Source organism: Solanum stenotomum, chromosome 9 (assembly GCF_019186545.1).
Source record: "Solanum stenotomum isolate F172 chromosome 9, ASM1918654v1, whole genome shotgun sequence".
NCBI classification, from domain to species: domain Eukaryota; kingdom Viridiplantae; phylum Streptophyta; class Magnoliopsida; order Solanales; family Solanaceae; genus Solanum; species Solanum stenotomum.
The window spans coordinates 19318353-19329712 of record NC_064290.1 but is presented as its reverse complement, the minus strand read 5'-3'; the positions used below and the strand labels follow the sequence as shown (position 1 = coordinate 19329712).

Below are 11360 nucleotides of genomic sequence, written 5' to 3'. Positions count from 1 at the left end.
CCAAAAAAGTTCATAGCTACTAGGGAATATGAATAGTTGTTCATGTATTAACTCAATGGACAATCCACTCATTCAATGAATTTATAATACTCTCCTTTGGATGTCCATAGATAATGTGTCTCGTTAAAACTTTACTAGAAAAAATTCAGTGGAAAAAAGCCTAGTGAAGGAAAAAGAGTACACACATCTCATAATACATCTTGAGTGTTGCCTCATTAAAAACCTTATCAGGAAAACCCAATTGGAACAAAATCATGATTAAGGAAAAGAGTACAATATTTCACTCCCCCTGATGAAAGCTTTACTTGATATCTTGGAGACAATGCATTTCAATCTCATATCTCAACTTCTCAAATGTTGATATTAGCAACGCCTTAATAAGTAAGTCTGCAAGATCGTCATTGAATGGATTTGTTGAACTTATATCTCGCCATTTTGTTAAAGATCACATGTGAAGAAGAATTTTGGTGAAATGTACTTTGTCCAGTCTCTTTTGATGTATCCTTTCTTCAATCGAGCTTCATTATCTTCATGCATGGTGGTTGGAATATCTCTTTTCAAAGAAAAATCATCTGCATAATCAATAATCTATATGTGCATGATATTTTTCAATCATTTTTATGAGATCAGAATTGATCTTTCCTTACATTAAACAATCTCACAATCATTGGGGTACTCAATGGAATTGCTTAATTAAGACCTTTTAAATCCTTTAGAATTTTCATACAACCTTCATCGTCTAGATAGACATGACAATCATTCATTACACATATTCAAGTATTTCATCTATTGTCAAACTGAAACAAGCCTCATTGCATCCACTACAAGAGAATATATCTCTATTTAATAATGTCAGGCCTTTTGCGAAAAACCCTTTATGCCCCAAGGCACATACCATATTTTATATTTTACGGTTATACTTTCGCACGATAATTTTTTTTTACTCCACTGACATTATATCTTGATCCATGGACTATAAGTCCAAAACATCACTTTTCAAAGTGAAACATAATGTATTTGAATTGTGCATTTCATTTGGCCAATCATTTATCTGTCCACACTATATGACAAATTTAAATTCAAGATCCTCGTCATCATCTATAGCATTGAGCGCTACTTCATATCAAAGATATCGTCGATGGTCTTTTGACTCGATTCCAATACGACATAACTTATCAAGATCTCTTCATATTTCATCATTTCAGGTACCTGAACCTTTGTCAAGGTTTTATGAAGTGTTATATCATCGTACTCCTTTTAAAGCACTTGTCTCATTATCGTGACCATCTTGATCATTAGCTCCCCTCTTTCCTTAAACAGTCTTTCATTTGGAATTGATTGGTCTATCACGCTTCAGGCGTACCATAGACTCTGCCCTTCAAGGACTTCTCATTAGAGCATTTACAACTAAATTACAACACAATGTCAGCAAATTCATCTGGCAATTAATTTGTAATATTATGCAAATGAATTATCTGTTGAACAATAATTTATATCACAAGTTTCAGCTGTCAATCATCTCTCTCCCTAACGTTAGAAAATCTTACATTCACCTCAACCTTATTTGGGGATCCATCTGTGCATGGTGGAACAATAAAATTAGATACCGCACATTCAAATTTTAGATGGAAATTATTTGGTTCCTGACCCTGAACCAATTATGATTGGGAAATCTTGTTGGTTTGATGCATTTGTTCTCATACTCATGGTTTAGCTATAATTGGAAGCATACAATTTATGTTAAATCAATCGACATTATCAACATAATTTCATAGTTTGGGACTGTGCTCTTAATTTAACAATTCGAGCAAACAACCTTACAAAAATCAATTTGTAAGCCGACAACAAAGCACATGTGACCATCCCATAAATGCAACTATCATATAGTTGCAAACGGTCCACATGGTAGGGGAATGGGCCCATATTCACCTTTTTATATGTTCCAAAAAACTCAGGGAATACAATCACAACCTAACTGGTATAATGATACAATGATCATTTTATCACGAGAACAAGCAACACAAGAGAATTCTTGAAGAATTTTTTATTTCTTCTTCATATAAGCCACATGAATTCTCAATTACTTTTGCATCACATTTAAATCGGAATGGACAATCGGTCATGCCAACTGATCTTTATTTTTCTAAAACCTCCCGTAGAGGTGAGTTGTGACATATTTCATTTTTCTCAAGCCTCCCATAGAGGTGAGTTGTGGCATATATCCAACCCATAATGATTTTATCACATCTTGATTCATTCTCTTTCAGAATGATCGACATTCATGATGCTTATCACAAGTCACATTCTCTTCAAGAAATGGACTAATCATTTATATGAGCTTCATAAATTTTTATTATAAGCACATTGTCATGCTTTTGAAATTCATCATTTTTGCATGACCCACCTCAACATCACTTTGAAAGGTCAAGTGTACCACCACTTTATCTTCCTTTCTTTTGATCGAGAATTTTTATAAATTTATCAAATTATTTGGTCATACAATGACCACAAGTCCAATGAACTTTCATACCATTATGATGATAAAAATTACCTTCATATTTTGAAGGACTATTTGGAGAACCCATAGTATTCCTCTTATTATAATTACCACAATGATATCATCCTGTCCATCAACGCTCTTATTCATACATTCAATCACTAGTCATCTTTCAGACTTATAATTCACTGCTACCACATTCGCTTTAGGTTATGGGGCAAATTCAATGAGACGAATTTCATGGCTTTTCATCAAAGTCTTAGTCATCATTATATCATCAATATGGTGCACTGAGACTCAAACTCAATGTCTTAACCATATAAGACGCATTAAGCCATAATTTTATGGGACTCGAACCCAATTCTTATCATCAAGGTGCATCAAAACTCAAATTGATGTCTTACCCTCTTGATGCGATAAAACAGGAATCTTTTGTTTTACCTTCAAACATTTTTCATTATGGTGCATCCAGACTTTAACCCGATGTCTTACCCTTTTAGTGCGATGGGACTTGAATCCGCTGTCTTACCCTCAACCAATGATATAATAGACCAAAGCACAACATGACTCACTCTTTGAGTCTGTCAAAACATTGATATAAAATTCATAAAATATAAGATTCAAACTCATGCTACCAAAACTTTATACCTTCTTCTATTTAAGGAACTTTGTGGAGCAAAAAATGTTCAATCAATTGTAGTATATGCCTTTGGTTCTTAAGGGTTTTCTCCTTGTTGAAACTTTTTTTTCGTTCAATTATTTTATAATATAGCTTTAATGAATGGATTTTGACCATAAAATCAGAAATACGATTCACTTTTTTCAATAGCACACCAATGTCAGACCAAAAAATATCAACAATAGACACAACAAATTTGAATTATATGGAATGCTAAACATCAGAATGAAGAATTGCAACCTACTCTTGTCTCCCCTTTTTACTTTCAAATCCAGAAGCATATATAATACAACACATGACTCAAGATAACACACAAGATAATTATTGATTGTTACGGAGTTCTCAAAAGAAGCAATTCAAATGCACATTTGAGATGTACCCATACCACCTGCCTCCGACAAGAATCAGCAAACATCCCCACATTATCAAGTCAAATCTCCCATTCACACAAGGACAAAAACAAGTTAATTCCTCTTTTTCCATTTCCACATCAAAATTCAAAACGAACACTATTGTATTCTAAATCATAAAAAGATTTTAGGAAATACATACCTGATTTTATGCATGTAATACTGTGGTTGCAGTAGTTATCATTTTTCCTTCTTGATTCTCATAACGAGATCAACTAGAACATGAGCTAAAGAAAAACTAAAACTCAATCTCAATTGGTTAGAGTCTTGTGCTGATAACGTGCTGTAAAATATAAGAAATATATTACAAATAATATAGACAAAAGACATGTAGAGTAGAATGTCAAGTCTCTCATTTTTGTGTCTTTACAATGGTGAAAGAACAATCCTATTTATAGGTTGAGAAATCACTCCAAAAGTCACCATATTAAGTGTCATAATAAATAGATACATTCTTATCCAAAAAGGTTTATAGAACCTAGGGAATATGAATAGTTGTTCATATATTAACTTAATGGACAATCTACTCATTCAATAAATTTATAACAAAATGAAGGAATTTTAATAACTTATATTTTTATATTGTTGATGACAATGAATTTTTTTTTTGAATCATTCTGAATATATTTATAAATATAAAATAAACATATACATTTTGCCTTGAGTCTAAGATGATTAAAGCGGCTATCAGTGTCGGCTCTTGCGTGAAACAAGTTCAGGCAAAGGCCTTTAGCTCCCAATTATTTAGGGGCCATGTTTCATTTTAATAATAAATTTATGAGTAAATTATTATTTTATTTTAAAAAAAAAGAGTACTTTAACCTAAAAAGTATATTTATTTTCAACATAAAGAAAATAAATTTAAACAATTCAAAGTATATGAAAATTATTTTAAATATATTTTAGTGGTAAAATATATTCATATCAATGAGTCTATTTGAATATTTGTATTTGAATTGTATCTGAAAATATCTTTGAGTTGAAGTTATAGTGATGGTTGGGTGATTTTTCTAGTACTGGACTACTGGTACAAGGATATATTGAGTAAATTTTAGGTTTAACAAACATAAAAATCATATTTATATGTTATAGCTATAGTTTGTATAATTGCACTTCATAACAAACTTTATGTTTGCTATGACTATTAATTAGTATATTTCGGTATACAAACTAAAATATAGTAATTGTATATACACAAAATTCCTACATATATACAACACATATGTATACCGAATGAGTCTATTTGTATATTTCGGTATACAAATGGATCCTGCAATTAATTTTTATACAACACATATATTTATCGAATGGGTCTATTTGTATATTTCGGTATACAAATGAGTCCTGCAATTATTTTTTATACAACACATATGCATACTGAATGAGTCTATTTGTATATTTCGATATACAAATGGGATGACAAAAAACATGGAATGTTTGCTGCGAATTAAAAATAAAAGAAACTATGACTATAACATTTAATTTGAATTAATAGTTTGTTATTTCATACAATTTTTCCTATATTATATTATATCAAATATAAGTGAGCATCCAAATTGAGTGAATAAATACCATGTATCCAATTAAATTAAGCAAACAAATATAACAAAAAATATTTCTAGGTTTGATAATTAGCCAAACTAATGCTCTTTGATAATCAATTAAATACCAAGGACCCCGCAACAAATATAATAAAATTATTTCTAGGTTTGATAATTAGCCAAACTAATGCTATATTTGATTATCAACTAAATACCCAAGGACTCCGCTTTTTGTTGGAAAAATAATTGGAGTATCTCAAAAATATAATAATCATCTTTAAAAATTCTTTAATTTATTCAGCCTTTAAGGGAATTATTGGGCATTGATATACTTCCTTAAATAACATTGTTTGATCAATTTTCCTTTTCCATATTGCTAACAGTAACTTTTTATTTGGACATTATTCTTCATGATTAGCAATTACTCTCCTTTATTCCCATTATTAATTTCCTTAAATTCCAATCCTTTAGCCGTTGGAGCTATCAACCACTCTTATGGTGTGAATTCTTTTCTTATATATATTCACCATGATTTTTCCTATGGAAGAAATAGACGAGAACAAAGTCCTCCTTGGATGCAGAAAATAGTTCCTTCCTATTGTTTGAGTTGCTGAGTTTTCTATCAATTTAATATTCTTTGTTAGATTCTGGCTCCTAGTTTTAGTACTAGAAAAGCTTATTGAATTCTGGGGATGCACCTTAACCGGTGAAATATCCTTAAGGACAGTGCCATAGGCACTCCTCAAGCTACGAGATTTCCAATAGTTTTCCAACACTTTTTACAATAACTCTTTCTTTTTTGGTATTGGTACTCGATGACCCAAAACTCTTCTTTTTTGGTATTGGTACTCGATGACCCAAATCGATATTCCACTTAAAAAAAGGTATAAAGTACAGAAATCTCAACAATTTTGGCGCTAGTTATAACGACACATAAGTTTTGTATTGGATATACAAGTTATATATCAAATATATAACCATAAATCAAATTCATATTAACAATAACATATGTATTAGATACATTGTACACAAACAAAATTATAATGTATTTGATAGAGATAGAGTAATATATCTCGATGTTAAGAGAAAGAAAAAGGAGGATTTTGGTAACTAATTTAAATGGTAGAGGTATTTAGAGATTAAGTTATCTTAAATCGTGTAATTACGTGAAGATTGCCTGAAGTAGTAGACCCTTTCCCTTGTATATTCTCTCTTACCCCTCTCCTTTGCTACTGGAATTGAAGCATCTCAACCAAATTGCGAATTATATTAGTAATAATCATATAATATATATATATATAAAAGAGAACCTTAGGCCCGCCTACGTGGCGCCACCACAAATCAGAATTCACTTTTAATTTATTTATTTACAATATTAGCCTTCCCCTTTCATGAAAAATTGTGACATTCACGAAAAATTGTGACTTTTATGAAAAGTTGCGACTTTAATGAAGAGTTGCGATTTTTATGAAAAGTTGTGACTTTTGTGAAAAATTGCGACTTTTATGAAAAGATGCGACTTTAATGAAGAGTTGCGACTTTTATGAAAAATTGTGACTTTTATGAAATGTTGTGACCTTTCTGAAGGGTGCAACTTTTCCAAATAGTTGTAACATTTCCGATAAGGCACAATAAATATTTGTTCACACTACCACTTGTTCTCTATAAATAGAGGAATTTCTTCTCATTTTAAAACAACGAAAATTTTGAACCCCCTCTTCACAATTATATATTTGTGTACTTTACTCATGTTGAGTGGCTCAGTGACACCATTGCTTATGTTACAAATTCTGATATGTATTTTTACAATCATTAATTTATACTTATGTTATTAAGAATAAATAATAAGATGTAATAATTTTCATTTTCCTTTACATTATTAATTTTATGTAAGATAATATAGTGTTTTAGTTTTAGTAACTGATAAGTTTTAAGTATTATTTTTTATATATTTCGTGATATTAAATTCGAGGGGATAATTTTACTAGTAATAATAATAATAATAGATTAAACTTGAGATGCAACTTTGGATGTCAAAAATAAAAATACCAAATAAATATAAACTTGAAAAAGCCCACCGACGTATCGTTAACAATAATAAAAAGAGAGCCTACCATTGTATATGATGAATTAGACAATCAAATGTGTATTACTAACTAGTTCAGCGTTACACTAAACTAAACACAGTTAAAACATATAAATCAAGACTAATAAAAAAAGAAGAAAAAGAGAGTTAAGTGTGGAGAAATGGCCAAATCAAACAACGGCCTGCTGTTCGATTCTTGTAGCCAGCCATCAGAGCAGGAAGCTTATAGGAGATCAGCGACATTTGCTGGAAGCTCCTCAATCACCACGTTGTAAAACCTCTGAATGTCAGAAAGCATTCTCTCATCATCCTTGGTTGCAAAATTGATTGCAACACCCTTCCTACCAAACCGTCCACTACGTCCAATACGATGAAGGTAATTTTCAGGTTGAGTGGGGAGATCATAGTTTATGACGAGGGAGACTTGTTGAACATCAATTCCTCTGGCTAAAAGATCAGTGGTGATGAGAACACGAGAGGAACCAGTACGGAATTCACACATTATAATATCCCTAGTGTTCTGGTCCATGTCACCATGGGTAGCTGAGACTGTATGGTCTCTGCTTTGCATCTGGTCTGTTAACAAGTCAACTTTGCGACGAGTATTCACAAAAATCACACTCTGTGTGATGGCTAAGGTTTCATATAGATCGCAAAGGGTCTCAAGCTTCCATTCTTCCTCTTCCACATTCACATAAAACTGTTTGATACCTTCTAAGGTCAGTTCATCCCGTTTCACAAGAATCCTCACAGGTTTATTCATGAACTTCCTTGTGATCTCAAGGGCCTCAGGAGGCATTGTGGCAGAGAAAACACCAACCTGAATCTTAGGAGGCAATAGCTGGAAAATATCATAGATCTGGAGACAAAGAAAAAGTATAACTTTTAGAACCAGGGTAGAAATCATGTAAAACTGTGGACTCTAATTTTTAAGAGAAAATGTGCCACGTAAGCACAGGCAATGAATATGTTCACAGAACCCTAGCACACATACTGGGGATATCCCACACATAATTTACAGCTTCGCAAATTCCTGGGAAGCAGGACTGTGGAATTTAAAACTATGTCACAGCATACTTAATTGTGAAAGAAAAGAAGCTAGCACAAAGAAAATATTGAGTCACTCGAGTATGCTAAGTGCATCATAAATTACAGGTTACGGATTTAGACTTCCATTTTCTTTTAATAAATTACAGGTTGATACTTAAGTATAAAAGACAGATACAGACAGGCATATCTACACAAAACAAAAGTGCTTATGCATTCACAGAAACTATAGGTATATATACAAATATGGGGAGAAGGGCACTGCTAGTTACCTGATCCTTGAACCCTCTGGAGAGCATTTCATCAGCCTCATCCAATACAAACATCTTAATGTGATCAGGGCGGAGAGACTGCCTTCTCAACATGTCAAATACACGTCCAGGTGTTCCCACAACAACATGAACCCCACTTGAAAGGATCCTTTGATCCTCACGGACACTGGTACCTCCCACACAAGCATGAACCTTGACTTTAAGATAGTCTCCAAGTGCTCGCATGACCTTCTCAATTTGTTGTGCAAGCTCACGAGTAGGTGCCAAGACCAAGGCTTGACAATCTAACAGTTCATAGTCCAGTTGTTGCAGAACTCCAGAACAAAAAGTAGCAGTCTTTCCCGTTCCAGACTGAGCCTGCTGAATCACATCAAGACCTTTGCAAAAAGGTACAATTCCCCTTTGCTGGATTGCTGAGGGCTTCTCAAAACCTACAAGGTTATACTTCAATATTAGATAGAGCCTATGAGATTCTTCACCTTAACTTGACACATATGTACATGGCGAGGAACAGAAGGCAAAACACATCTTTTCTTCTTAATAAACTGTGCACAAGTCATGAACCAAAAATGAAAAGCATAAAAGATTTTTCAACTGACCGTATGCATAAATGCCTCTCAGGAGCTTCTCCTTCAATTCCATAGCATCAAAAGTATCATAAGCCTCGTCATATGAGGTAAAAAACTCTTGCCCTTCAGCATTTAGCCTGCATCCACAATTAAAGAAGAATATGATGCATGTATAGCAAAAATTTAGTATTTCCACCATGAGTACAATAAACATTGTAACTCACAGGTATGCCTATGTGTAGATAGAGAAACTCATGAAGAATACCAAAACATTGAAAATGAGAAAGCAACAACATAACTGAGGCAGTAGTACTCACAACTCTGTCATTTTTGAATCAAATTGACGAGCATCAAATTGGGATCCATCAGGAGCTGCACCCGCCATGACTAGAAAGACTTCACATCACATTAGGACAAAGAAAGGGTTAGTGTGAACTTACATATTGTCAAAACATCTAAATTTCATAACACCGCCAGTCTTCAACCGAAAAAAAACAAACCAAGGTAAACTAAAACATGTAGGTCTCGGAGAATATCAAAAGAATGACATAGCTCATTACTATACCTATTCAGAACTAGAAATTCCATTTAGAAAAAAAAAACTACCTCTTAGGGAACTACATTATGTTCTCTTGTACTTTTAAACACACCATGTGTCCAGCCAGGAATAAAACTCAACATTAAAAAGATCATTACCACTCTCAAAAAACAAAACCCAACATTAACAAATAACAACAAAACAATACAAAAAATATCTATCTTAATCTTGTACTGGCAAGCAAATCAACCTCAAGATTTTTTGATGCAAAAAATGTTCTCTTGCACAAAAATCAAAATCAACCCTCACACCACCCTTAACTAGATTATCTAGAACCCTAGAAGGAATGATCATCAAGCACTTGTGTTTTAAGATTTGCCAGTTCCACCATAACAAGTTCAATTTACTTTTAGCACTTACAAAACAATGTTAGGTAAAATATTACATAGAGATAATGTTCCATTATACGACTCAAGTAAGAAATTCACTAGACATATTACTATTACTCAGTTCCATAAGATTAACAAAATCAATCACATAAATTATAGTAGCCTTCTGTTTTGAATAGCCCCACTTATTTTAAGAGAATGTAACCACCTCTCTGCTCAACAACCAACAAAGACTAGGGAATCCTCTACCTACTTGACAAACCATCAACTTTCAAAACTCAATCACAACCCCAAAACAGTTTATAAGAGATGCATCTACGTCAAACTAAACAAAAAACAGAGCATTCAATAACTTCCTATACGCCAAACTAAAAAAGAACAAAAGAAAAACAGAGCATTCAATAATTTTAAAAAAAAAGCATTGTGTATCTTTTCGCCATTGAAGTTTGAAAAAGAAAAGGAATTCCAAGGAAGTTACCTGAAGAAGAGATGAGAAAGAGGAGTTGTTGTTGTGTATGAGTACAGAGAAGTTAGGGTTTTCCCAAGCTTCTCGGATCAGAGTTCGAAAGAGAAAAAATATAGTTCAATTGTGTGAGTTTGGGTTTTTCAACAACAATTTTTACAATTTTTTTACGCCTCAATTACACGTGGCGTGCTTTGCGGGCTTCCTACACACGAAGATTTAAGTTGTCCTAAACGAAAACAAAAACGTTTTACGTAAAAATAAAATTTCACAAAATAATAAACCAAAAATAGGCCAAATTTGCCATAATCCCTATATGTACAATCAGAGGTGTTCTACAAAATCTATACATGTTAAAATAGTAATTCAAAATTATAATAGGAATTCTAAGTTGTTTCGAATTTGTTTTTAATATTATTTAGTTATTGTCCTGTTAGCATTTGTCTATCCTAGTTTAATTTATTTTTTAATATTATAAATAGAAATATTGCTAGTTATTTTTCTATATACAAAAAAGAAAGATCTATACAAAAAACTAAAATCTATAGAGAAATAGAGAGAACTTGAAGTAAGATTCAAGAATTTATGAGATTATAAATAAAATATTTGCCTTCAATGTACCAAATTAGCAAATTGAAAAAAAATTGATTAAATATTTAATTTGATATAAGAAAAAAATAATTATAATTGATTTGATTTCAATTAAAAAGAAACCAAACCACGAACTTTAGATGTATATAATTTTTAAAAATATATATACTTAAAGAACATTTATATTGATATAATTTGTAAGTATGAAATTTTTTCATTCATACTTTTTTATTCTTACCATTTTTTTTTCATGCTTTGAATTTATAAATTTGTATGGT

General features: G+C 32.1%; 1 protein-coding gene across 1 annotated transcript; it reads right to left on the bottom strand.

Moving 5' to 3' along the window:
* Positions 1-7215: 7215 nt before the first annotated feature.
* On the bottom strand, positions 7216-10620 carry LOC125875968 (eukaryotic initiation factor 4A-9-like). Its single transcript, XM_049557050.1, has 5 exons — positions 10507-10620; positions 9419-9497; positions 9132-9238; positions 8533-8963; positions 7216-8072 (listed from the first exon to the last, which is right to left on the bottom strand). The coding sequence occupies exons 2-5, from the start codon at positions 9484-9486 to the stop codon at positions 7437-7439; spliced, it is 1242 nt and encodes a 413-aa protein (XP_049413007.1). The 5' UTR covers positions 9487-9497; positions 10507-10620; the 3' UTR covers positions 7216-7436.
* Positions 10621-11360: the final 740 nt, after the last annotated feature.

Excerpts from the sequence above, each read along its gene's own strand:
- LOC125875968 (XM_049557050.1), bottom strand. The coding sequence starts at position 9,486 with ATGGCGGGTGCAGCTCCTGATGGATCCCAATTTGATGCTCGTCAATTT. Across the intron at positions 9,239-9,418 it reads GATTCAAAAATGACAGAGTT|GCTAAATGCTGAAGGGCAAG; the intron begins GTGAGTACTACT and ends TTGTGGATGCAG. Across the intron at positions 8,964-9,131 it reads GAGAGGCATTTATGCATACG|GTTTTGAGAAGCCCTCAGCA; the intron begins GTCAGTTGAAAA and ends ATAACCTTGTAG.